Source organism: Carettochelys insculpta, chromosome 26, assembly GCF_033958435.1.
Source record: "Carettochelys insculpta isolate YL-2023 chromosome 26, ASM3395843v1, whole genome shotgun sequence".
Classification (NCBI taxonomy): domain Eukaryota; kingdom Metazoa; phylum Chordata; order Testudines; family Carettochelyidae; genus Carettochelys; species Carettochelys insculpta.
The window spans coordinates 13,473,038-13,500,441 of record NC_134162.1 but is presented as its reverse complement, the minus strand read 5'-3'; the positions used below and the strand labels follow the sequence as shown (position 1 = coordinate 13,500,441).

General features: G+C 47.1%; 1 protein-coding gene across 1 annotated transcript in view; it reads right to left on the bottom strand.

Moving 5' to 3' along the window:
• Nucleotides 1-27,404, bottom strand: part of CAMK1G (calcium/calmodulin dependent protein kinase IG) — a 426,418-nt gene that overhangs the window by 335,967 nt on the left and 63,047 nt on the right. Inside the window, exon 4 of the mRNA XM_074977532.1 lies at nucleotides 1,360-1,448. Coding sequence (XP_074833633.1) covers nucleotides 1,360-1,405 — 46 coding nt within the window. The 5' untranslated portion in view covers nucleotides 1,406-1,448. The remainder of the gene's footprint in view (nucleotides 1-1,359; nucleotides 1,449-27,404) is intronic.

The following is a 27,404-nucleotide window of genomic DNA, read 5'->3' as shown; positions in this document are numbered from 1 at the left end:
TGGCATATTTCTTTTGAATTGCAAAGCGGTCGCCTGATTATTTGAAGTACAATATGTCTAACCTTCCAGGCACGGCTCGTGGTTAATTTCCTATGCTACTCTGAATCTATGATTTATTTAACAAATTTCCATGCAGCAAATAAAACAACATTTGTTCTACCTGGAGGGTACTTTCCAAATATCACAGAACAGGCAGGCATGCCTGCAACAGTTTACATAAAAACTGTGGTCAAGCTCTCCAAACAAATCCATGACTGGATACATCCCTGAAGAACCCTGCAAGCAACGCCCCAGGTGAAATCATATGACCAACTCATAGAATAAAACACCTAATATCCAACTGAAAACCTTTTGTGCAACTATAATTATTATGAAGCCATCACGTTTTTTCTGACTATATTTGTATAATTTAATACGTTGACATGCTCTATAATGCCAGCTGTTTTCTGCTGCAAAACACACATAGAGGGATTTAATGAGACAGTTTTGAAAGAAGGAACAAACTGACTGGTACGAAAGAAATATTGAACTTGAACCGACATCCAAGCCACAAACCATACTTAAAAGGAAACTTTTTTCATGTTTGAAGAGTGGTGGTAATTTTTGGCTATGTCTACACTAGAAACATCTGTCAACAGACTGCTGCTGCATATAACTTGCTCGGTCAACAAAGTGCCACCGGACTGTACTGCCCTCTGGTGACATAAAGCGGAATGGCAGGTCTGCAAACAGGGTTGCCCTACAACAGGAAGCCATCTCTTTTGACAGAGGTATCTACACTGCACTTTTGCCAACCATACGCTGTCGACAAATTGTTGTTTAATGCAGAATCTTTGGAGTGGGACATGAAGTGCTTAGGGGATTGGAAATAGAGTATTGAATGCTTTTCTTTGTAGAGCACCAGTCCAAACACATCCTCCATCAATGTTGCCTTAAAGGCTTTCCCCTAAAGGAAGAAATGGCCTATCTGGAGTTAGTTGGTATGTCCTTTTGCTATTGCTAGTGTGTCCACAACATCAAAGCTGGCACTCATTAGCCCATGTATCATTTGCAATAAAGAGGTGAGCCTGAGTGAAGATTTAACACACCCTTGCCTTTAGAGGATGCCTTCCTAGCAAAGGCTTATTAAAATCTTTAGGTTAGCATGTGCGAAACTAGCATAGCTGCTGGCTGGGTTATCACTATATCCCCTTTCCCCATCATAAAATTCATTAAGAAGTACAAACAATGAAATAAATATGAGCCAAAAGCAAAGAAAGCAGTCTATAAAATAAAGATAAAAAATAAGGTGCTTTCCACACATTAGTAGCTATCTGGGATGCTGTTCTTTACAAAGTTAATTTAAAATACAAGAAGTACCTGGAAAAATTCTGGCCACCACCACAGTCGAGGGAGTTGGAGACATCTCTATCTTCTGTCTGGTTAATAAAGGAGCAAAATCTCTCGGGCTGAAGAAGATGGAAAAGGGCAGAAACATGATTTTAGTTTGCAGTGAGGTCAATTGCTGCCTTCTCAGATATTACCATGGTAATAAAACTTGTGTCCAATATTCATAGGATGAAGCAAGAACTTCCCCAAAACAAACATAACTGAAAAGAGTCGTCTTCATCTCCTGTTTGCTTTGCCTTATTAAAGCGACACATCTTTGCTACCCATCCATTGCCGAGAATTATAATGTAGGCTGGATGGTGCTCAAAACCAAGTATTTGTTTAAGGTGTATAACACAACAAACATGTTTCTCTCCCCGTGTGTCTCTTGTCTTTTCTCGTAGCAAGGAGGCATAAAGGGCAGACTATGCAGAATCACTGTAGCAATTTCTAAATGATGTTTGAAGAGCTGAAATATGCTCCCTTACCCAGGTAGCAAAAAGACAAGCCATACAAGGGTCCTGCAGTTATTGCTGGGTTGGCTTTTGTTATACACTATATTCTAAAAAATAAACAAACTAGTTGGCTCAAGCATAACCAGGCAAACTACTAATCTAGCAGCCTCCTAAAACAATAAAGAAACTACAGGACAAACTCCCCACTCCCCACCCCATTTTTTCCAAATGTCTATGTGCCAGCCATAACCTTTGGCTGAGAGATGCCCCATTAGAACATACAAATTCCTCTCTCTTTCCCTTGTGTCCTCTACAGCCTCAAAATAAACCCTTGTTGGAACAATAAAAAGAGGAAAGAAAGCCGTCTGATGGGGAACAGAATGGAGCCGACGAGATAAAATACAACTATACACCACTCTAATGGTGAGTTCCTCAGGGTCAGGCTGCATTATGCACATGCATTTCCAGGCCTCTTTGTGCCATCCATGTTCCATTGCTCTCACAAACAAAGGAGATAATACAAAGTGATGTGTGTTTGCAAGCAACACCAGCAAAACACCTTTCATCTTGCAGATCTCAGATATTACTTCTTGAGTCTCTCAAATGGTGTCTTTATGGCCCCAAAAGGCCATGTGTTAAAAATATGTATAAGTAGACAACTACCAGGAAAGTTTGGAGCTGAATCCTGACTTTGTTTAGTAACTTTAAATTCATGGGACTCAGTTGTTTTCTATCAAAACAAAAAGCAGTCAAGTAGCACTTTAAAGACTAGCAAAATAGTTTATTAGGGCTACGTCTACACGTGAAGCCGACATCGAAATAGCTTATTTCGATGTAGCAACATCGAAATAGGCTATTTCGATGAATAACGTCTACACGTCCTCCAGGGCTGGCAATGTCGATGTTCAACTTTGACGTTGCGCGGCACCACATCGAAATAGGCGCTGCGAGGGAATGTCTACACGCCAAAGTAGCACACATCGAAATAAGGGTGCCAGGCACAGCTGCAGACAGGGTCACAGGGCGGACTCAACAGCAAGCCGCTCCCTTAAAGGGCCCCTCCCAGACACAGTTGCACTATACAACACAAGATACGCAGAGCCTACAACTGGTTGCAGACCCTGTGCCTGCAGCATGGATCCCCAGCTGCCGCAGCAGCAGCCAGAAGCCCTGGGCTAAGGGCTGCTGCCCACGGTGACCATAGAGCCCCGCAGGGGCTGGAGAGAGAGCATCTCTCAACCCCCCAGCTGATGGCTGCCATGGAGGACCCGGCAATTTCGACGTTGCGGGACGCGGATCGTCTACATGGTCCCTACTTCGACGTTGAACGTCGAAGTAGGGCGCTATTCCGATCCCCTCATGAGGTTAGCGACTTCGACGTCTCGCCGCCTAACGTCGAAGTTAACTTCGAAATAGCACCCGACGCGTGTAGCCGCGACCGGAGCTATTTCGAAGTTAGTGCCGCTACTTCGAAGTAGCGTGCACGTGTAGACACAGCTTAGGTGAGCTTTTGTGGGACAGACCCACTTCTTCAGACCACCTGTGCACCCAGGTAAAATTGAGATCACATTATGGAGATTTAGCCCTATATATCCGAACATTACTTTTTGAAAGTCCACTCCTACCTTTCTGAACATATTGTCCCCATCGTATTTATGTAGAGAAAGCTATTGTTAAGCTGTTTTTAATTTGCCCAGAAGTTGTCAGGGAATTCTGTCCCTGAATGGCACAAAGAGTGCAACAGATGACTCAAGAAAATGTATTCATGTCGGCAGACTCAGACAATCCACACTCTAAAAGAAGGCAATACATCTAAATTGTGCTTGCAGAAGGATTAAGTACTATGCAAATAAGAGAATGATAATACTTATCAGGCAAAATGCATAATTACTTAATCTGAAGAAAATTAAGTGTGTATCTCATTGGCTAAACCTAGTGTCCATCATTTCATTTTCCTCAGTGAATTTTAGGGTGTGTGGGTGTGGGAATATTTTTGTGAAAACACTCACTCAACATCCACTCACTGAGTCCAAAAACAAAATTGAATGTTACAAATCATTTAAAAAGCACTTGATAATATGATAGAGACTATCGTATTGCCTCTATGTAAGTTCATGGTATGGACACATCTTGAATACTGCATGCAGGTGTGGTCGCCTCATCTCAGAAGAGATATTTTGGCACTGGAAGAAGTTCAGGGAAGGGCAACAAAAATAGGGGTATGGAATTGCTGCCATGTGAAGAGAGATTAGTAATAGTGGGACTTTTCAGCTTCGAAAACAGCAGTTAAGAGGGGATATGATAGAGATTTATAAAATCAAGACTGGTGCGGAAAAATTGACTTTATAAGAGCTATTCACTCCTTCCCATAACACAAGAACTAGGGGTCACTAAATTACATCAGGAGATAGCAGGGTTAAAACAAACATGAGGAAGTATTTCTTCACAGAACACACTGTTAACCTGTGGAAGTCCTTGCCAGAGGATGTTCTGAAGACCAGGACTTTGACAGAGTTAAAAAAAAAGCTAGATAAATTCATGAAGGATAGGTCCATCAGGATGCGTAGGAATGGTGTCCCTAACCTTTGTTTGTCAGAAGCAGAGAATGGGCAACAGATGATGGATCACTTGACAATCCCCTGTTCTGTTCATTTCCTGTTGGGCATCTGGCACAGGCCACTGTCACAAGACAGGTTACTAGTCTAGATGGACTTTTGACCTAGTATGGTCATTCTTGTGTGCTTATGTTGTGGGTGGAGGGAGGTCCCAGGTACACAAGAATGGAAAATAAGGGTCTTTGTCATACAGCAAAAAAGAAGCAGCCAAGTGCTCTCTAACACTTGTACATATTGCCCTGGCAGGGCACATTCCTCTTATTACAGCAGCAGACACTGAGGGCAAGGGTACTTCATTATGTACGATTCATTCAGTCACTTGTGTATCTGTTCATCAAATGGCAAACCCGCACCCATTATGCTGCTGAGGTTGATTATATGGACAGCTGGTCACTAGGAATTAGGATGAGCACCAAACCCAAAGCTGCTGGGAACCTTCTCTTGCTATTTCTTTCATTACTATTCTAAACTGGCTTTACCCTTGAACCGTACGTATCCTGCTCCGAGTGCCCTGGGCCTTCCAATCTATCCCACATAACTTCTTAAGCTGGGTCTTAAAGGGAGAAACCCAGAACTATATATTCAATGCCCAATTTCGTAAGTTCCTGTTTGCTTTGTAACTGGTATTCACATAAATGCTCTTATACATTACAACAAAAGCAAAGTTTCTGTTTATAAAATAGTCAGTAGCACTCAAGAGGAGTTATATTTTCTTCCAAGGACAACTTTCATTTCAGTCTGAAAAAGAGCTGGGAACAAATTGTTTCTCACCATCAGCAGCCGATCTCTCAGCTTATTTAAAATGTGAGCAGAATAAACAACAAAAACAAAACAAAAAGAAACAACCCACCATTTGCTAAATGAAGCAAAACACTATAATAGGTTTAATGATGTAGATTTATCTTCTAGCAGTTGTTTTGAGATCACAACAAATCATTAAAATCATTAACTCTCAGAGCTAAATTAGATTACAGATCTTTGAGACTGCCTGGCCAATGCATTTGCTAAACTGCATCTCTTCCTACTAGCACTAATCACTAATTCCACTCAGATTATTTTGCAAACAATGAACCGATTCAACATATTCCAAATCATATTTAAAAAATACCTCTGGGCACATTTGTTTCCTTTATTCCACCATCCCATGCTATCACCTGTGTGTTGAGATTGCTTTCCTGGTGTGCCCAGTTGCTTACTCTGACATTGTTCACGGAGAGCAACCAGGAAGGTGGCACGTCAACAGGTTCGACTATGTGATATCAACAGAGCTGCTCTCACTTACTTCAGAGCCAGGAAGTGTATCTTACAGACCCCAATAGTGTACGGAAATCATAGTCTCAAAGCTTCTCAACCTTTCCAGAGGAGATAATTTATCTTCCAGCTAATGGATGACAATGTTGCTGCAATCACCTAGAACATGCTGTTGTTGGGACAGCTAGAAGTATGAGTGAAACAAGCAACTCTTTCAGGCCTTGCACTTTTGGGATCACCTGTGGTCTTAATGGATATGAGCGTTTCTGAGATGATACAATCTCTTCCTCCATCACTTAGACTAGAAAGGGGAGTATCCCAGGTTGAATATGTGCTGTGTGGAGAGGAACACATCTCATGGCTTTCTTCTCCATGACCATGATTTTGTTGGTGTTTGGCCAGGTCTCCAATGTTCCCTGCTTCTTTTGTGGCAGGGAAGGAGTAGCCCATGCTGTAGATTCTGGAGGGAGCAAGAAGAGATTGAATTCAGCAAATGGATGGAAGAGTTCTCTGGGACTTGTCACCTCACACATTCTTTCTTTTAGTTGATTTCAATGAATTGGTGCACCCATACCTCTCTCCCTGCTCCACCTGATGAACACATACTGTCTGTCCAGAGAACAGGCCCAACATGTTCCCTATCCAAGCCAGGAAAGATGGGCCACAACTGTAAGAAGGGGGCAGATTGTAAGGCCAGATCCTGAGCTGGTATAAATCACCGGAAGTGTACATTCTTCACCTGCCGGTAGGTAGACCTAATCAGCGTCAATCTTCTGTGCCTCAGTTTTGTGTGCCTAGTGGGGATGCATGAAATCCAACTATCAGTGGTCAAAAGTCTGCCCATGTACTCCTAAGTTTCGCAAGTAAGGGAGGCCGATGCCAGTGTTTCTCAGTCAGTAAGGACAGCCAGATAAGGTGATCTTAAATACCTCAATTCCATCTATGCAATTGCTGTATCTGGAATTGTGTATCTGGGATTGACTTTAAGGTCTGGTGTAGACCTGCCGTAACTCTCATCGCTTCAGTGACGCGGAGGGGGCATATACAAACTCAAGGAGATCCACTTTTCTTGGGTCTTCTGTGCCACTGGATAGGGATGAGTGGACCATATCCAAGTGATTTTGTGATGAGCAATTAAATCCTTTCTCTGCTGTCACAAGCCTGCCTTCTTTTGGATTCTCCTGGGTCACAAGCTCCTTTTCCCTTTTTTGTTGAGAAAAATCCATGATTGCATCCTGAAAGCTTGTGGTTCAGAGTCTATGATCCATGTACTGTCAGTGATGGCAATTTTCTGTCCCACACCAGCCATGCATGAAGCTTTATAAACTCCTCAAGTTACTCCCTAAACCAGAGGGTACTTATGAGTGGTGACCCCGGGTATGCAGCTACTTTGTCAGTATAAGAACTTCTCTAGCACATGGCAACCTGTTTGTAAGGTGGTGAGTTTTTGTTGCTGACAAGGGGACACAAAAGTGGACAGCCTGGAACACTGAAGAGTGTTTGTATGTGCGTCAGTAGTGAACCACTCTTAACACTTACTTAGTGTTTATAATCTGAAGCTAACAGCTGCTGCTGGAGGGACTTGACAGATCAACAGTTGGATCTGATATCACAGATCTTCTCTTCCCAGGTATTAACTCGAACAGAAATGAGAAAAGAAAGAAAAGAGAAATGAAAAGAAAAATGAGAAATACCCCCGCCCCCAATTCCTACTGCTCTCAGCTTTGAGAGACTGTTTGTATTGCAATGCAAAAAATGGACAGAAACTTGAAAACAATACATGAGTTTATCTGTGTTATGGTAGTGCTTAGAAGCTTCAGCCTGAGAGCCATTGTGCCAGCCACTTTTTAGCCGTGTCTACACGTGCACACTACTTTGAAGTAGCAGCACTAACTTCGAAATAGCGCCCGTCACAGCTACATGTGTTGGGCGCTATTTCGATGTTAACATCGACGTTAGGCGGCGAGACGTCGAAGCCACTAACCCCATGAGTGGATGGGAATAGCGCCCTACTTCGACGTTCAACGTCGAAGTAGGGAACGTGTAGTCGTTGCGCATCCCGCAACTTCGAAATTGCGGGGTCCTCCATAGCGGCCATCAGCTGAGGGGTTGAGAGACACTCTCTCCAGCCCCTGAGCTCAATGGTGGCCACGTGAGGCAGCCCCTTAAAGGTCCCCGCCCCCTCCCTTCCTGTGCAGGAAGCTGAGAGAGCGTGCAGGCAGCAGCAGTAACACGCGGCTAGCCTGCACGCTCCTCCGCAGCCACCCACACCCCCACCCGATGTGATGGCCGCCCGGCAGCCCCCCCAGCACCCCCAGGGGACCCCCCCCAAGGGGAGCCAGGGCTCCCAGACCAGAAGCCAGGCCGGGAAGCGGCAGCGGGGCCCCTCCTGGACGGAGGCTGAGCTTTGGGACCTGCTGGTGCTCTGGAGCGAGGAGGAGGTGCTCCAGGTAATGGGGAGCAAGAGGCGGAATGCGGATGCGTTTGCTCAGCTTGCCGAGGGCCTGGCCACCTGGGGTCACCCTGCCTGCACTCCGGACCATGTCCGGAGTAAAGTGAAGGAGCTGCAGCAGGGTTACGCCCGGGCCTGGGATGCGGCCAGCCGATCTGGGGCAGCCCCCGTCACTTGCCCCTTTTACAGGGAGCTCAGGGACATCCGGGGCCCCTGGCACACCTCCTCCCCTCCGGCCACGCTTGACACCTCAGCTGAGGAGCCCCAGCAGGCCCCGGAGGCGGAGTCTGCCCCGGAGGCAAGCCCCGCACCCCGGCGGCCCCCCAGGAGCCCACCCCTGGGGCAACGGAGCAGGAGGAGGAGGAGGAGGGGGACTCCTACTCCAGTGACGCCGGCCTGCAGATCATCCTGCCGTCCCAGAGCTGCAGCCGGGCGTCCACCCCCCGGGTGTCCCCCGACCGTGGGAGTGGACCGTCAGGTATGTACCCCCCCGGTGCACACCCCCAGGATTGAGGGGCGGGGGTAATAGATATGGCCAGGGCCCTCCACATGCCCAGATGACCATGGCCCCAAGGACAGCAGTGACATGTCCCTCACAGGAGTGCATCAGCCCCTGCCCCCCCAGCAAGACAGTGCCATGCCCCATCCCCAGGGCAGGGGGGAGCGGAACCTCTAGGGTCCCCCGGGGGGAGGGGGTGGGACACCCAGCAGCAGCAGCAGCAGCAGCCGCAGCATGTGATGGAGTGGGGGGGAGTGCAAATGCGAGACTCAGGCTAGATATGAGAAACAAGCTGAATAGCTCCCAGTGGCTAAGGATGATCCTGGGGCTACAACTGGCAGGTTACACCTCTGCCCTGAACAAAGAGGAGGGAGGAGCCGAGCTGGGTTTGAATCGGGGGCCGCAGTTAGAGGCTAGGGGAAGGGAGAAGTAGAAGGCTGCCTGCCTGAGGAGGGGGAAAGCTACACCCCAGAGGGGCACCCCTCGGGGTCTTCTCCCCAGGACAGGTTGGAAGGACTGTCTCTGACTGCTGTACTGTCGCTTCTGGGAGAAACTGGACATCTGTTGCCTAATAAACCTCTCCTGTCGTACCTGCTGAGTGAGTGAGAGTCACTCCTGCCAGCGGACGGGGTGCAGTGCAGGGGGACCCCTGAACCCCATCACAGCAGCATCTCCTGGGGATGGGGATGGGGAACCTGCAGCACAGGGGTAGGGGGACAAGGGCCACGGCTCGGGGCCCACACTAATGTCTGTCTCCACTCTTCTTCCCCCCCTCCTGTGTTCCGCAGCTGCACCATCGGAAGGACCGGAGAGCGCCGGCGAGGCGTCAGTGGTCCCGGAAAGCCCTCCGGGACCATCACTCCAGGCCAGCCCCTCGGCGGAGGACCGACTGGCCCCACAGCGGGCAAGACAGAGGACCCAGCAGCAGCAGCCGCCAGTGACGGACCCCCAGCTGCTGGCCCTCCACCGCCAGCAGGTGGAGGTCGCTGAGCAGTGGCTGCGGGTGGAGCAACGCCACCTCCACCTGCAGGAGTGGGCGCTGGCCTGGCGCCAGGAGGCATGGGGGGCCTACATGCAGACTTTCAACCGCATAGCGGACTATCTGGCCCCCCATGCTGCGCTGGCCGCCGCTGTGCCCGCCCTGCGTGCTCCACCCGCTGCTCCAGCCGCCGCGCTGGCCGCCGTCGCACCACCACCCGCCACCGAGGGCCATTCCGCCGAGGGGGACCTGGGGCCAGCAGACACTCGCCGGCCGTATCTACCGGTCTGCCTGGCCCCCAGCCAGCCCCGGCCAGGGCTGCGGCCGAGGCAGGGATCCCGGCCGCCCACTCCCAGTGCTAGACTGTAGGGGCATGGGGCCCAGGACATGGCCCACCCCCCTTTGTATATATTCCCCCCACTTTTACGTTTTTTTGGGCTGTAAATAGTTTGTATTTATTTGTGACCCCCATTTTCAATGGCTGATCCTTACCCCGCCCTGTAAATAGTTCTCCCCTTCCTTGTTATCCCTGTTTTTACAATAATATACATATATATAAGTTAGAATTTCTATAATTAATAAGAGTTCCAGTAAAGATGTTTGATTTCACAAACAACTGTCTGCTTTTATTTGTACAAGAAAAGTTGGGAGGAGTGTGCTGTTGGGTGCTCTGTGGTGTGGGCGTAGGGGCAGGGAGTGTTGTGGAGGATGGAGGGGAGCAGTGGGGGGCCTGCCAGCATTCACCCCGCGGCCTCATCGAACTGGGCCCACAGGACCTCCCGGACCCGGGTCCCTTTGGGGTCCACCTGGCGACTGGGGGCAGCGGGTGGCTGCACATCGGCCCTGCTGGCCTCCACAGCCCAGCCCTGAAAGAAAGCCTCCCCCTTGCTCTCCACCAGTTTGTGTAGGGCGCTGCATGCACCCACAATCTGGGGGATGTTGGTGGGGCCCACATCAAGGCGGGTGAGGAGACACCTCCAGTGCCCTTTGAGGCGGCCAAATGAGCGCTCCACCACCTGGCGCGCGATTCAGGCGCTGGTTGAAGCGCTCCTGGCTGGCAGACAGATGGCCTGTGTACGGGTGCATGAGCCAGGGCCGGAGGGGGTATGCCGCATCTGTGATGACGCAGAGGGGCATGGTGGTGTCCCCCACAGGGATCTCCCGCTGGGGGATGTAGTTCCCCGCCTCCAGCCGGCGGCACAGGCCCAAGTTCCGGAATACCCGGGCATCGTGGGTGCTGCCAGGCCAGCCCACATAAATGTCCAGGAAACAGCCCCAGCTGTCCACCAAGGCCTGGAGGACCACTGAGTGGTAGCCCTTCCTGTTGATGTAATGTCCTCCACTGTGCTCCGGGGTGCGGATGGGGATGTGAGTCCCATCCAGAGCCCCGAAGCAACTGGGGAAGCCCGTGATGGCGGCATCCGGGTCCCCAAGCCTCATGAGCCTGTGGAGGAGCAGGGCGTTGATGGCGCGGACGACCTGCAGGGGAAGCACATGGGGGAGCACCAATGAGGGGTGAGCAGAGTGTGTGTGGCCCTCCCCTGCCAGGGCCCCGCCCGCCCCTCCCCCCGTGGGTCCTCTTACCTCCATGAGGACAGCCCCGACGGTGGCCTTGCTGACGCCAAACTGCTGGCCCACGGATCGGTAGCTGTCTGGAGTGGCCAGCTTCCAGACAGCGATGCCGACCCATTTCTCCACGCTGAGAGCACGCCACATGGTGATGTCCTGGTGCCTGAGTGTGGGGGTGAGCCACTGGCAGAGCTCCAGAAATGTCTGCAAGCTCATGTGAAAGTTCCTGAGCCAGCGGTCGTCGTCCCACTCTCTGAGCACCAGCCACTCCCACCAGTCGGTGCTCGTGGGGTAGCTCCACAGCCGGTGGCGTATGAGGCGGGGGGGGGCAGGGTGCTGCACGGTTGGGGGTTGCGTCATCCTCCCCTGCGGGCAGCTCCTCCTCTGTGGCAAGGAGGTGCTCAGCTGCCTCCTGCATGGCATGGAGCAGGGCGAGCACTGCTCCTGCAGGGGCGGCTGGGTGGACCTCTGGCTGCTGCTGCTGCTGCTGGGGGTCCATCATGACTGTGTTGCTCGAGGTGTGCGTGCCTATGGCTCTGCAGACCGCATGCTGTGCAGGCTGTGTGTCTGGGAGGGGCCCTTTAAGGGAGCGGCTATCTGTTGCCCCGGAAGCGCTAGTCCGCCCTGTGACCCTGCCTGCAGCTGTGCCTGGCACCCTTATTTCGATGTGTGCTACTTTGGCATGTAGACGTTCCCTCGCAGCACCTATTTCGATGTGGTGCTGCGCAACGTCGACGTTCAACGTCGACGTTGCCAGCCCTGGAGGATGTGTAGACGTTATTCATCGAAATAGCGTATTTCGATGTCGCTACATCGAAATAAGCTACTTCGATGTAGGGTTGACGTGTAGACGTAGCTTTTGAGGCAAAACCTCTTGGTTCACTATATTCATAGTTTCTCTTCTAAATATGACTCTTCACATCTGTCCTTATCTCCAATATGTTATGGCCAGACAGCCAAGTTATTTTGAGATAACAGCTATTTTTGCTATCATGTTGTGATGGAGTGGGGGATACCTGTGTGTATGTGAGTGGCTCACAGAGGGTGTGGGGCTCCTGCTGAGGGTAACCTTGATGACCAGGTAACACCTTTGTACTGCAGACAAAGGAGGAGGTGGAGTCTGAGGGGTTTGAATTGGAACTGGGAGTTGGAAGTAGTGAGTCTGGGCTGAGGGAGAGCGAGACAAAGGAGGGGGCCAGGCCCCAGCTCTGGGGGCCCCTCGGGGCCTCCTCTCCTCAACATGGATGGGACTGGCTGTCTCTGCCTGCTGTACTGACTCCTCTGTACGATGCTGTGTCCTGTCGGCTAATAAACCCGCTGTTCTCCTGCTGAGTGAGAGACTCTCCTGCCTGCGGACAGGGTGCAGAGCTTGGGGGACCCCAGAACTCCATCACACTGGTGTCAGGAGTGGGATGTTCTGCACCCCGAGGATGGAGCATCCAGTAGTAAGTGACCGGGGCCCCGGAAGAAGTGGGGCCTGTGAGACCCAGGTGTGCTGACGGGCAGTGAGGTGCAGCTCCCCAAGGTGGAGGGGCCTGCGGCTGAACCCAAGTAACTGTGGTCGTGGTCCTCGAGAGGGGGTGTCACACCCGAGGAGGGGTCACTCCTGGGAATCTGTTGGAGTCGGTCCCAGAAGGTGGAGGGGCCGAGAGCCCAACCCCCAGGAACAAGTGACCCCTGAGGAGGCTGACGCTGAATGAGTTCTTCCCAAGACAGGGTGCTCATGGTCCCTGAGAGCGGGTGTCACACTGAAGAAGGGGTTCCGCTGGGAGTCTGTTGGAGTCGGTCCCAGAGGGCGGAGGGGCCTACGGCCTAACCCTGGGCAGCTTGTGACCCGCAAGGAACCTGGCACACTGAAGGGATTCTTCCAGGAATCGTGGGGTGCAGAGGGCATCAGCCTGAGAGCCTGCAACCACGCTGAGCAACTCCGCTGTGAAGTGGCAGCACCTGGAAACCGAATCGAGATTAAAGAAGCTGGACAAGGCAGCGTGGATGTGCAGTGGCAGAGCTAAGGGCTGGGGAGAATCCTGCAGAGGTGAGCCCGGATCGGGGCAGGGAACCCTGGACTGCCTGGAGCTCTGAACCGAGTGGCCTGCCACAGCTCAAGGAGGGAAGGAGCGATTCCAGCCCATCATCTACTAGTGGCCAAGACAGACCTGCGAAGAGTTTTCCAGGCCTGGGCCAAGGAAGGTGCCTGTGTGTCTGTGCAGGAAAGCAGCTGATCCACTGGGAATGGCAAGTTGTCTGTGAGAGAAGCTGCTTCACCTTCTGTGTGTGTGTGGAGACCAGCCGGGGGGCTGGGACAAAGGAGAAAGTGTCTCCCATTGTCTGTCTGTGTTGAACAGCAGCAGCAGCCTGGGGAGAGAGCAGAGCCTGCGTTTGGAAAAGGTGCCAATGAGGAAACTAGCCCATTGTCTGAGGAAGATTCCCCAGCCTAGGATGGCTGGAGAAGGATCCACCAAAAAAGAGCATTCCAGGTGTGTCTCTGAATCCAGCCATGGGGGCTGGAGCAGAGGGAAGGGCTCTGGGATGGGCAGTGGTATCCCTGCTAAGGACACTGGTCCTTGGTGCAAGAAAAGTGCTTCTGCTTCTGGGGAAGTGAATCCTTTGCCTGAGCCTGTGGGGGCTCGAAATGGAGCCAAGATCCCAGAGCTGGATCTGAGGGCAGCTGAAGCCCAGATGGGAAGTGGGCCTACCTCTGTGTCTCTCAGGGGGGATGATGCTTTAACGTGGTCTAATCGAGTTAGTATCATCAGGGAATCCCAGAGACCAGACGATTCTGGTAGTTGTTCTTTGCCTGATGCTGAGGTGTTACTGGGAGGGGGTGAGAGGACTCTGTCCTACCAGAGTCACCCTCTCGCCAGGACACAAGAACAGACAGGCAATGGAGTTACGCTGGCTGATGAAGATAAAGGAGCTGGTAGCAGAAGGGAGGAAAGGGACCCTAACCTTCTGTCCGGTGGTACTGGCTGTCTGCCTGGAGGGGGATTACGTGGGAATCTGCTTAATGGGCCAGAAGTGATCCTGGGTGTAGGTAAAACCCAGGAGCTGGTTGTGGCTCAAGGGAGCAGTGCCCCTGTGGAGGCAGACAGGGGTGAGTTATTGTTTGGGGAAGCTCTTAAGGAAGAGAATTTCCCTGAAACTTTTCCTGACCCTTCTGTGGGGACTGCAGAAAATGGGAGTGAGGTGAAGGAGAGTGAACAGGAAAGGTGCATGTCTGTAAGAGCCAGAGCAGCCCTTTGCCTGGGGAGAAGTTTGTTTCAGCTCCTGATGGCCAGGACCTGCCTGAGTGTGAAACCACTGGCTGTGCTCTGCAAGGGTCCAAAGCAGGCAGGGTAAAAGTTTCTCAGGAATTGGAAGCTGGTGCAAGTAAAGTGAAAACTATCAGGGAGTGTGAGCAGCCCTGTGAGAACCAAGTAAAACAGCTGCACAGCCAATCTCTGTAGGATGCAGGAGAGGTTCAGCAATTCCCCATCTCCAAATGCTAGAAACACTTATATTCTTATACTGGACTCCACTTCTGATTCCATGGGGAGGCAGTAGTTGGAGGGGGAAGGACAAAGGAGCTGTGGTCCTGGTGGGCCAGTAAGGGATAAACAGGGATTCCTCCATGTAGATTCTGCGTCTGGGACTCACAAAACAACTCTCAAAAAGCAGTTTGGTTTGCAAATTTCCAGGCTGGCTGGGAGGGGCAGTCTCCCTGAGATCATCAATGGCCCAGCTCTTGTTAGAAGGGAGGGCACAGCCAGAGAGATCAAATTTCCACCCCAGGGGGCAAGAGAGAAGATTAGAACTTGATGGTGCTAAGAAAGGCCTCAGCCATTTATCCCCAAAATACCAGATTCTCAAGGATGTTGCACAAAGGTTGTGGTCTACCAAAGAGCAACGTAAATGTGCAGTTGCAATGGGTTTGTTCTGTAACTCACGCTGACTGCTGTAACCAAGGGGTGCTGCCACCAAAAGCTGTAGAATTGTACCATGTACTGAAGGTTTGGAAAGAGCCATGTGACATGATGACATCGATGTAGAAGCATGAATTGTATGTTGAAGGAGTCTGTAACTCTGAAATGTCACCGTTGTTCCCTGTAACTAGTCTTGCAACCTCTCACATGAGGAGGAACATTCCAAACCTATTGTGTGGCATGGAAGGGGAAACTGAGGCACACAACCATTGTGGTGGTCTGGCTAAATGCCAAGGATGGAAGCATTTGTACCTTCCGTTACTGGACTGTAACTGAATTCCAGACATTGGCTGGAGCAGCTGTATGGACTGGTGGTCAGATGGGGCAGGACACAGATCACAAAAGACCTGTTTGATCTGTTGGTGCTGCAGCATCTGTATGGGCTCTGCCCGCCCGACTTGAGAACGTGGCTGACGGACCGGGGCTGAACCAGCGAGACCGACCAACCCAAGGGAACTAAAGGAACTTGCCCGGCTGCATCACATGAAAAGGGCCAAGACCAAGCTCCTGACTTGGAGCCTCCCCCAGCAGGACTATGATGTGGAGGTGGTGCACATCGAGGGGAGAACAGAGGGCACAGCCGATGCCCTATCACAAGGGGAGAGCCCCGAACTTCCCCAGGTCACCAGTTGAGTGACCCCGCTCAGTTCGGTCTGGAAGGGGGGAGAGATGTGATGGAGTGGGGGATACCTGTGTGTATGTGAGTGGCTCACAGAGGGTGTGGGGCTCCTGCTGAGGGTAACCTTGATGACCAGGTAACACCTTTGTACTGCAGACAAAGGAGGAGGTGGAGCCTGAGGGGTTTGAATTGGAACTGGGAGTTGGAAGTAGTGAGTCTGGGCTGAGGGAGAGCGAGACAAAGGAGGGGGCCAGGCCCCAGCTCTGGGGGCCCCTCGGGGCCTCCTCTCCTCAACATGGATGGGACTTGCTGTCTCTGCCTGCTGTACTGACTCCTCTGTACAATGCTGTGTCCTGTCGGCTAATAAACCCGCTGTTCTCCTGCTGAGTGAGAGACTCTCCTGCCTGCGGACAGGGTGCAGAGCTTGGGGGACCCCAGAACTCCATCACACATGTACACTATGCACATGCTATTTTGAAACATTTTTAAAAGAGTGGGTGTATATTTCGTAATCAGTAAACCTTTTACAGGAGGAATAGCCCCCTCCTTTCAAAAGGGGCATGGTAACGAGGGATTTCAGAAGATGCTAATGAGGCGCTGCCATGAATATGCAGTGCCTTATTAGCATGATGGAAGGCGCACATGCTTCAAAAGTGCCTGTTTCAAAATGCATGCCACCCGTGCAGCTGGGGGCCTTTCAAAACCACCCCCTGATTTCAAAAGCCTTTGCTTCCTATTTGATTTTGGGAAGAAGTGGCTTTCAAAATCAGGGGGTTGTTCTGAAAGGCCCTCGGTTACATGGGCGGCTTGCATTTCGAAAGCAGCACTTTTGAAGAGTGAGTGGCCGCTGTTATGCTGATGAGGCACTGCATATTCGTGTCAGTGCCTCATTAGCATCTGTCAAAATCCCTCATTACCATGCCACTTCTGAAAGGAGGGGTTAGTGTGGTCATAGCCTGTCTTAGCAACACCTATTTCTACATACTTATATTGAAATAGTTGCTATTTCAAAATAACTGCTATGTGTACAGACTATATATTTCAAAATAGCTACTTGCTATTTTGAAATACAGTTTTGTGTGAAGCAGCCCTATTTCAGAATTGCTGTTCTGCTGTGTAGCCATAGCCATAGCCATAGTCTCATCCTGCAAAGCTGTCTGTCTGCTTACCTCTTTGTCTAGCACCTTTTTAATGCACCTATCCTCAATTTATACACATTTATTCTGTATCCACACGTCTAAAAGAACTCACTGTATTTAGAGGGTGCTGTGGCCCACAGAATACCTTATCTTGTTGCCTTTTAGACTGTAGGCTTTTTTACTCAGGGACCTGCATTCCTAATTTATTATAAGACTTCATGGACATGTTTGGATCTGTATAAACTCAAAGAGTCCTGTCAGTTTTATGTAGAAAGCAGCATACTGGTTTGTGATTCCGTTTTGCATCCCCGGTCCCCGCACCCCCACCATTTGGTAGCACCTTTCTCTTATTTTTAAGTTGATTTCCTCATATTACGCTTGGTTTGAAGCCTTCAGCCTTTCCCTCCCCGCTTTCCATCTCACCTTCCCAGCACTTGCCATATAAGACAGTTTAAAGACATATTAATCTTTGATTCCGTATAGCCTGTGGGAGTGGGAGCCTTGTTCCCGCTGTGTTTCAGTACAGAGAGCTTCACACTTATTAAAAAGAGTGTAGTTTGGGAAATGTGGGAAAACAGAGAGAAGAATCATTTATTCTTTTTAGAAGAACAGAAGGGGAACTGTGTACAGGAAAAAGAGTCCCAATATGTGCTGGACACACTTGTGTCATGGGAAATCCCAAAGCAAAAGGAAATTTGATAGGTACACTAACACCACTCCCATAATAGGCAGTGGTTGGGAGAGAGGACAGACCCAGTATGGTGTGCTCATGGCACACAGGGTGTAGCAGACAGCAAGGTGCCAGAACAAAGGACATCTGGTGGGAAGCAAAGCCCTGTGGGTAAGGCTGGGGAAGCTGAGAAGCACACAAAGTTTCTTGACCCAGCAGAGTATTAGCCTGGGAGAGCTAGTCATTTTCAGGGCAGAATCAATGGTTTCCAGAAGGTGCCAGTATGAGCTGGCAGAGGAGGTACCCACTCATGCCATGGGCTCTAGGTCTGAAATGAACATTGACAAATATGTAGCTTAAAACAGTCTGGCTCATGTGCATTGATAAAATTAAAATAGGTACTAGAGTGATAAGAATGTGTTTAATGTTTTAATGTCTTTATAAAATGCAAGTAATGCAACGCTGTATGCATTGATCTCATTTTTAATATCTGTATCCCATGTTGTAAGATGACATGTAAGTCTTTGTTCTGTAACTGTACCCCACCAGACAGTAGAAAAGACCAAACAAGTATGCAATATTCACTTCCAACAGGAAGTGTTGTCACCTGCCAAACAAAGATGGTCTGTCAACTCCAGAATAACTATTATGGAACCTCAGGGAACAAAAGACTATGTTTGTTGCTCTTCCTCTTACACCCCCATTAACCTCCTCCCATCCTTTGCTATAAAGAGGAGACTTGCAAGTGAATTCCTCCTACAGCTACCTTGCCTCCTGTCTTTCAGAATTCTTGTGACCCCTGCCAGTTGTATGTCTAAAAGCAAAACAACTTTGCTTTTAAATCATGTGCTTGCTGCTGTGCTACGAGTTACTTGTTTCCATATCAACCTTTTCTCCACCCAGGACCCAGAAAGCTGTTATCACACAAACACACTAGTTGATGCTAATTACCACAAAAAACATTTTTTTTTAATTTCCAAGGTGCACAAGACTTTTTCTGAAATCAGTAGTATCAGTGAAACCTAAATGTATTGTCTTTCACTCGTCCAATATGTGTTGACACCAAGCATGTTAGGTTGATGGAGCAAGATAAGAAGTAGGCTGCAACAGCAGCAGGTTAAATAAAAGTTAACATTTTACCAGCAGTTTGCAATAAATACATTACAAAGGCACATGTTTACTGTGTCAGATCTGATTCCAGAGCCTTTCTCCCACACTGCCTTCTGTTAAATGATGTTCTGATGAAATGATGGTGTTCCTGTTCTTTTTATTTGGCACAGCCAACATTTCGCCTTCCTTTAAATATTCTCCCTTCTGCCCATCCTGTAAGAAACAGGGAATGAGGACGTTGCCCCTTTCATAGACTGCAATAAGCCTTTTAACTCTTGCCTCAGGCACGCGGGGACTGCACTGATGGGTGGATTGCAAATGCTTCGATGAAAATTAATTTGCACAATGAGAACAATAGTAGAGCATACACACACACGATGGCTGAAAAAGTATAATTGCTGCAATCCTAGTTTTCATATACTTCCTTCCTCTATCTCTGCTACCACAAAACATATCAGACATGAATACTACACAGAAGGAAAGGCAGTGGAGATTTGGCCTCTCTCCCTTTCTGCTGCTAACGATACCCATATCAAAATGCAATGTTGCAGATGCAGCATCACCACTGTCATACAAGGAGAGACTTTTACTTCCCTGAAGCCTGGTTTCCTTCTTCCCTGACATCAGACATTTTTCTTCCACTTTGTAGGGAAACAATTGCCCAGAGTCATATAAATCAGCAATATTGAGACAGACTGAAATATCTCTCCCCACTACACCTCCTATATAATACACACAGAAAAGAACTGCATGCCAAGACAGATACTGCAAGCTACTCTGGGAGCGCTGTCTGCACTACTGGGTCTTTAGATCAGGCAATATCATCTATGATGCCTCAGGAGAATCTTTAATGACTCTTGGGAGGATAGGCGCATGAACACTAGCATCCTGGAAAAGTCAAACACGACCAACATTGAAGCCATTAGCATTCACCAATATCTTTGGTGGACAGGTAACATGGTCTGGATGTCTGATCAGCACATCCCTAAACAGATCCTGCATTTCAAGTTGGAGGAACGATGGAGGAGCATTGAGGGCCAGCGGAAGTGATATAAGGGCATGATAAATGCACACAATAAAAAGTGCAGCACTAATGTTGACACTTGGGAGAACTTTGCTCATGACTGTCCCCAGTGGAGATTGGCAATCCGTGAGGAAGTGGCACAATTTGAGAGGTCCCACATTCAGTGCAGATGAGAAGAAGCAGGGAAGAAGAAAAGAGCATCAAAAACTGTCCCGCACCTCTCCAACAGCTACGAACACCTGCCCCTTCAGTGATAAGACCTGCGGCTCCAGAATAGGGCTGATCAGCCATCAACGGACTCACAAATAGGAGGGTGACATGAAGACGTCCCACTCATTAACGAGTGAGTGCCAAGAGAATAGGGAATGTTGCAAAAAATGTGCAAGTCACCATATGAAGCATCCTGATTTGCTGCAGGACGCCCATAAACAGCCTTGTAATGCAAACTTATTTTAGAAATAAAGGAAGGTTGGTTAACCCAAGTGATGGGGCAGGTGTTTCACCCTTTATAGACTTGTTATTACTGATACTTACAGCCACTTGGTCTGGGGCAGGGAAACTGCTTCCTTGCCCTCCTGTGAAGGAAAACAAGCAGTCCTGGACAAGGATTGTGAATAATGGGATATATCAGTCTCTCTCTCAGAAGGCCAGATGTGCTCCCTTCCACAGTCCAGGTTAGGATTCTGTAATAGGTAAGGGATGTAAGTGGTCTTTGTCAGTTGCTTTGAGTCAGAAATGGTTGCAAAATAAAGTGCCACTGGAAAATGCAGATTTTCTGCCATTTGAGAAAATGAACTCCCCTAATTAACTTACACATATAAATGTAGTTTGAATGAAGACATTAAGTTGATTATGTAGAAAATTGCTACCTTGGTAGATTCCCTGGTGCCACAATTGCGTCTAATTATGCCAAGAATTAAATCGAGGTATTAGTGTGGCATTGCTATGTCACTTCACTTCTACGGTTGGTGATGGATCACATCACTTCCCTCTTTGGCTACTTTAATCATAATTTTGCCTTGTGACTCTGGCTGGGCACACTACGTAATTTTTGTTTGGTTTGGGTTGGGCTTTTTTTCCCTAAACAAAAAGACGTTATCAATCAGTATGAAATGAACCTCATGTTCTATTAATGAACATCCTGCAATAAATATAGTGAAGAATGCTATGCTGTTGCATATGGGACCTTCCACATTTGTTGGAGTCAGTCCAAGTCACACTGAAATCAATAGAAAACTCCCATTAACTAGGATTGAGATTTGGGGTAAAAGCTTAAGAAGCAGCTAAAGGACTCAGCCACCAAAAGCCCAGTTTCAAAAGGGACTTAGGTCCTTAGGACCAAATTTTAAAGTTACTTAGGTGCCTAATGGGATTTTCAAAGGGCCTTGACACCTAATTCCCATTAAAATAAAAATTTTGGCACCCTAGCCACTTTCAAAAAAATCCCACAAGACACCTATCTGCACCTTTAGGTGCCTACATACCTTTAAAAATGGCTGTATGTCACTGATATTTCTAAACTTTATCATAATACACATAAATAATAGTAATGCCAATAAAAATCTGGTTTAGATCCAAGGCTTGGCTCTTCTGTAACTCAACATACGATCTCTGTAGCTGATGGATTCTTTTAAGAGAGAAAGTTTTAAGTTCTGTCTTTTTTTAAAATAAAAAGCTTTGTTCAAATGTTTTGTTTAAAATTATATGTCATGTAAGATCACATCACCGGTAATATCTTGTGATAGCTGGGACCTTCAGACTGGGAAATTTCAGAAATATACAAGAAATAACAGCCTGCTTCTGGAGTTTGCTTGACAGTGAAGAAACAAAGTGACAGTGCCTGAAACTGTGGCCTTGAAAACTAAGCATGCCCCAAAGTTATCCACTGTTTTCAGCTTTGAATAAGATCATTTCAAAATGTACAGTGTGCACTGATATGCTGTCATCTTCTGATATTTAGAGCATTTTTTTTCCTGCAGACAGAACTGGATGAAAAGAAAATCCAGTACAATAAGTACATCTTGCATCAAAGACAAAAGGAGAACTGGCAAAATTTGCCTTCAAACCCATTCAGAGAACAAACAATAAGGAATTCTCCTGGTTGCAGTTTTGCAAACGAGCCTGTCTGTCTCAGGCGGAGGGTGGAAGCTTGCTGTTTTACTTGGTTTCACTTCTACTTTGTAGATTTCTGTTTTCACAAGAGAGGATGTGTGAAGGGGAGGCAGGAGAAGAAATGCTCTTCATATAGCTGAAATAGTAGTCTGCCCCAAAATAGGCAGATTTTATCCTAAAATGTTTTGTTTCCTGTTTGGTTGGGGTGATGCTCTGGAATGGAGATGGGAACTGGTGTTTTATGGTCCAGCTCTGATCCAAGTTGTGCTGATGTAAACCCAGGGAGGTTCCATTGATCTCAGTTGAGATACTTTGGTTTCCCATAAGTTGCACTGAGGAAAGAATTCATCCACTCACACACACAAGCCCGGTTGTTCCTGCTTCTTAGAAATTGGGAAAAGAGAAGCAGGAAACGGGAACACAAAATTAAGGCATTCATTTGAAATGAAAACTCCGTTATTAGCAAAGCTTCCTTTCACCACAGGCTTTAGATGACATGGACTGAATAATATCTTTCCATTCCTACCCAAGTAACAGAGCTACCTAGCCAAGAGCTAACATTGTATCATTGCACAGTAAAACAGAAGAGCTCAGGTCTGTATTAATTGGCATCTACAAAGACTGATGGTATTTCGAGCTCTTCATTAACAAATTTTGGAATGTGTTATTATTTTTGGCAATGAGCTGCTGTAATTATCTTACTGAATCCTGTTTGAATGGGTTAACTAACCTTCTAGATTTAATCTGCTAAACATCTAGGAATTCCAAAATGAAAGACCCTGCACAATGTCTTCCTCAGCAGTGAGAAGCTGATAGCCATTAATAGGTCACCAGCCTAACTTTCCCTAAAGTCTGGTAATTGACCAAAATGAGGGGTAGGATTGAAGGGTAGTGGTTAGAGCACTAACCTGTGACTCAGGATAAGCCGTTCTACCACCTGATCTGCAACAGATTCCCTCTGTGATAGGCATCTAACACCCAGTAAAATCAATAGGAATGGGAATGAGGCACTTAAGCACGAAATCCCACTGACCTTCTACCTGCATGCATTAGGGAGCAGGGAATGAGATAAGAATAACATCCTGAGAGTGCCATAGATATAAGAATCATTATGTCAAATCCTTCTGGTACCTGTAACATGAACAAGATGTTTCTTGTATGAAATATGATCAAGACTTCTGCCTGCATACGGTAATTAATTAGAAATCTTCACTTCTACTGGCTTTTCTTTAATTTTCTTTTTATTAAAGTAGGAAAAAACCAAAACTCTTGCTATTTTTTATTATTACTAGTGCCCATGCTTACCAAATCAAGACTTCATTGTGCTAGGCTAAGTAAGAATAAGAGGCAATCCTTTACTCAAAGATTTTATAATCGATATAGGTTGAACCTCTATAGTCTGGAACTCTTTCATCCAGCAACAGCTGTGGTCCAGAATGATTTTAGTTAGCAGAATGTCCTCTTATCATGGGTGTGGCAAAGTTTCCCATGGTCCCATAAAATCTGTTTACAGCCACCAGTCCTGGATCTCAGTGTTTTTGCTGTCATTTAGCTCGAATTTACCCATATATGTCTTCTAAGAGCCCTGTAAGCAATGGAAGTGTAGATAATGCTGCTAGAAAATAGTGACCACAGTTTAGCAAATTCTCTCGTTTTGCACCAGTCAGGTCCCATGGGTGCTGAGCTAGAGAAATTCAACCTTTATCAAGAAGTAGTCAAGGGAAATATTGTTATCCTCTATGCTTCTCACAGGGAGGCATGTAGAAATTGCGCAACATGACCAATTACAGCATAAATTACAATAAAGAACTATGATCTGTACAGAACATACCTAAAGAGCAACTGCAGAATTATGGTCATATTCACATGATCCCAGATATAAGGAGCTGAGAAGAATCTCTCTCCCCACAAAAAAATGAGTAGCCCAGAGTCACAAAACGATACTAATTGTCCCATTGCTGACCTTCCTAATTCCCCATTAGCTCATTTTTCTCACCAATCACCTCTCATTTGCACTTCCAAATGAATAAATCCAGTAATAGTCAAAGCAAGATATATTTGAGCATTTGTAAATTGACAAGGAGTTAGCCATGTAACCTGGTATCTCTTGTACTGCCAGTTTATCAGAAAGATTTTCCATTTGGACAAGATCCTCGATCATTACATTATTTCTTTACTACTTTCATTTTAAGCTCCTGACCTTTCTTTTGTCCCTTACTTGGATCTGAGGCGTGATAAGTTGCTAGTTGTCTGGATGTCAGAAGTCTGGCTAAATACTATCAATGGCCTTAGGGCTGTGACATGTTTCAGTTTAGACAGATATGACCTAATGTCACAGTTCTCCAAATGTCAGAAAGTTAATTATAGACTCTAGCCAACCTTCTTTTTCATTCATTACCCCATGCCCCCTCCCTGTTTAATGTCATGTTTGGAGAGTTAATTTAGTGAACAATCTCATCCAGGGACCCATAAGTAAAGAACCGCTCAGTAGGCATGTTGAGTCCTGTCCCTGTTCATTGCAGCTTGATTCCGAAATCAACCAATACACAACTGAATAGTATTACAGCCACTTCTGGTCCTGAGGAGTTAGGGAGTGTTGCTGTATACAGTCATTGAAGTGACACCTTGTTTCCCAAGGATAGAGCTGATAAACTTCAGGGTTGGTTCTGGATTGCAAAATGCTTTAGGATCCTTTGGGAAGCAAATGGCTGTGCAAGGGTGCATTCTTGTAATTATTTATTCAATTCTCTGATTATTGATTTAAGTCAATGTTTTATGTTGCTACAATATTTTTCAATAAACACAGTAACAGTATATGTCACTATATCCAGTGTGGTCTGTAATAACATCATAAGGTATGTGATGGAACAGCATGCACTCAAGACACCCTAGAAGGTCTTCCCTTCAATGTGTTGGGAATGGAGTGTACACCAGCTTATCTTCATGCAATATCCTTATAGCCTCAATTTGCACAACAGCTAAGCAGCAACCACACCTGGAGACAGATTGTCCAAACAGTTCAGCTCATTGGATCATGTTTCGGTGCTGACCACTTAAACATTAGCCATATTTTAATTTTATTTGTGATATGCCAGTACACGTCATACCTCCAAAGACCTGCGCTGTCTGATCCAGCAACTTCTGTGGACAGCAGCAGTGCTTGGCAGCCTGGCCAAAGCCGGAGGTAGGAGGGCCAGTTGGGGCCAGCAGTGGCACTGGGAGGCCAGTGACAGGTGACCTCCCCTAGTCCAGCAAATTCCCTTCCTCAGGATGTTCAGGTCCCACAGATGCCAGACCAGGGAAGTGCAACCTTTATTGGTGTTTTTAAGTCAGAGCCTGAGTAGATTTTAATGTATTTACATTAATTATATTAGCATACTATGGTTATTATTATATTTTATAGGATTAAAATACCCTTAGGCTAAAGGACAGCAATATGTACTTCTTACCAGCGTTCCCTGTAAGCTGAGTGCTTGGGCAGCTACTCAGGAGAGATTCAAATACCACCCAGCTGATTAGCAGAGCACCATGTGTTCATATTGCTGGTACACATGTGCACATGCCTCGGTGCACATAATATTTACTCAGCACAGGGATGCAAAATCTTCGAGGGACCACTTCTTGTCAGCCTTGTTGGTGATCTACTCCCAACAGAAGGGTGCAAAGAATCAAAGCCCCAATTCAGCAAGGCATTTGGTTTTGGTGTAATTTAAGCATATGTTTAAAGGCTCTGTTGAACTGGGACAAAAAGCCTCACATCTCCTTCATTCTTAGAGGTCCAGCTAAGTTGGGAGTGAATGGCTGGGACAGGGAATAAGCACTTTCATTGCTTGTTTTCTACCTATTCTGAATGTAAGGGGGGTGCGATTTTTGCCATCAGAATTGCCTATCAGACATCTCTAACAAAAAGTTGATGTATCAGTTCCCCAGAAGTTCTGTTTTGCTGCCTATACCTTGACTTCCGTGAGATTTGCAGTTTTTCAGCAGATTTCCGGATGTGCCCCATTGAAGAAATGAAATACAGCCTTTTCCTCTATGTTCCTCATATAAAATAAAGATGTTTATTCCCTAGAAACAGGAAATGCTGTGTTGTTTTCTCTGTTTACTGATGGATAGGATTCCCAACTGACTCTGGTGAATAAAAACCAAATTCTGTGCACTACAACACACTTCCCTGCACTCGGTACATTCATTCTCCTTTAATGTTCATGCTTTACCACTAAATATTCTGATATCAAGGCTACGTGCACTTGATTTCACTCTGGAATTTAAGAGCGCTGGTACACAGAGTTCCTTTGTGCAAGAGGAGACACTTGACCTTTCAGAGGAGAAGAGGTGTTTTTAATCATTACTTCTGATTTGCACACACTGAGCATGAAGCCTAAACTCTATAAACATAGCAGGCTGTTTGAAGAGTGCTTTTTTATTTCTAACCTTGCAGGGCTTTTTTTTTGTTTTGTTTGTAATTCTGAAAGTTTTTGTGCACCCTGTTAATGACTGAGCTCCCCCAGTCCAAGCATCCAGTATATCATTGCGAGCTGCAGACCATACATCTTTAAAAAAAAAAAAAAAAAAGAGGTGGAGCCAGTCAGTCTGGATGGGATGGGAAAGCAATTTGTGTAATGCATTCTATTGATCTTAGGCTAAAATACTCAGAGGCATAAAGATGGCATATCCCTATTTTTCTACTGGAAAGTCAAAATCACTTTCATGGCTTTGTGTAGAATACAAAATTAAATGGAGATAAGTCTACGGCACTGTCAGACGAAAATTGCTGGGTCCCTCATGGATTGATTTTGGCTGAATGCTTTGCAGACTCCTTTGATACTGATTTTCTCAGTGGATACACATCAGCTGCGCTTTTCAGATGATTTCTCAAAGCTGTGCACCTAATTTGACCCTGTAAAATTGGCACATGCAATCACTACATTTGCATCCTCTAAGGGCCAAATCCTCAACCCCACTGAGGCCTCCTTGTGGTAGTTCTATGTCAGCACCTCCATGCTCTTTAAGACTACATGGATATTTCGAAAGATCTTATTTTGAAATAACACAACCAAATACAAGATGCATTTCAAAATAGCACTTAGCTCTTTCAAAATAGCATTTCTGGTCCATGGCTCTATTTCAAAATAGTGCCACTGGAGCCCCTTATTCCTCAGGGAATGAGGTTTGCCACAACTGAAATAATGCACCCGTTATTTCAAATTAATTTCACAATAGCATCTACGTCATTTAGACAATACCAAAATTATTTCAAAGCAACTGCTGTTATTTCAAGAAAACTTGGCCTTGTAGACATAGTCTAATATAGGGGGCATGATGAGGTGACTGGCAATATTCCTGGAACGAAAAGCAGGATATTACACTAGGATATTACAGACTGGCTAACATTAGGGCAGCATATAGGCTACTTTATTGTTCAGCTTTGCTGAGGACTGATTTGTATGCATTTGTGCCCAAAATTCATGTTTGTACATGCATGTAACAGGTACAATGATCACTTTCCTGACTTATAAAGACAAGAACCCACTTACCTGTGCAACCACGCAAGCTCAGTGAGAGCTGTGGCTGTGAGCA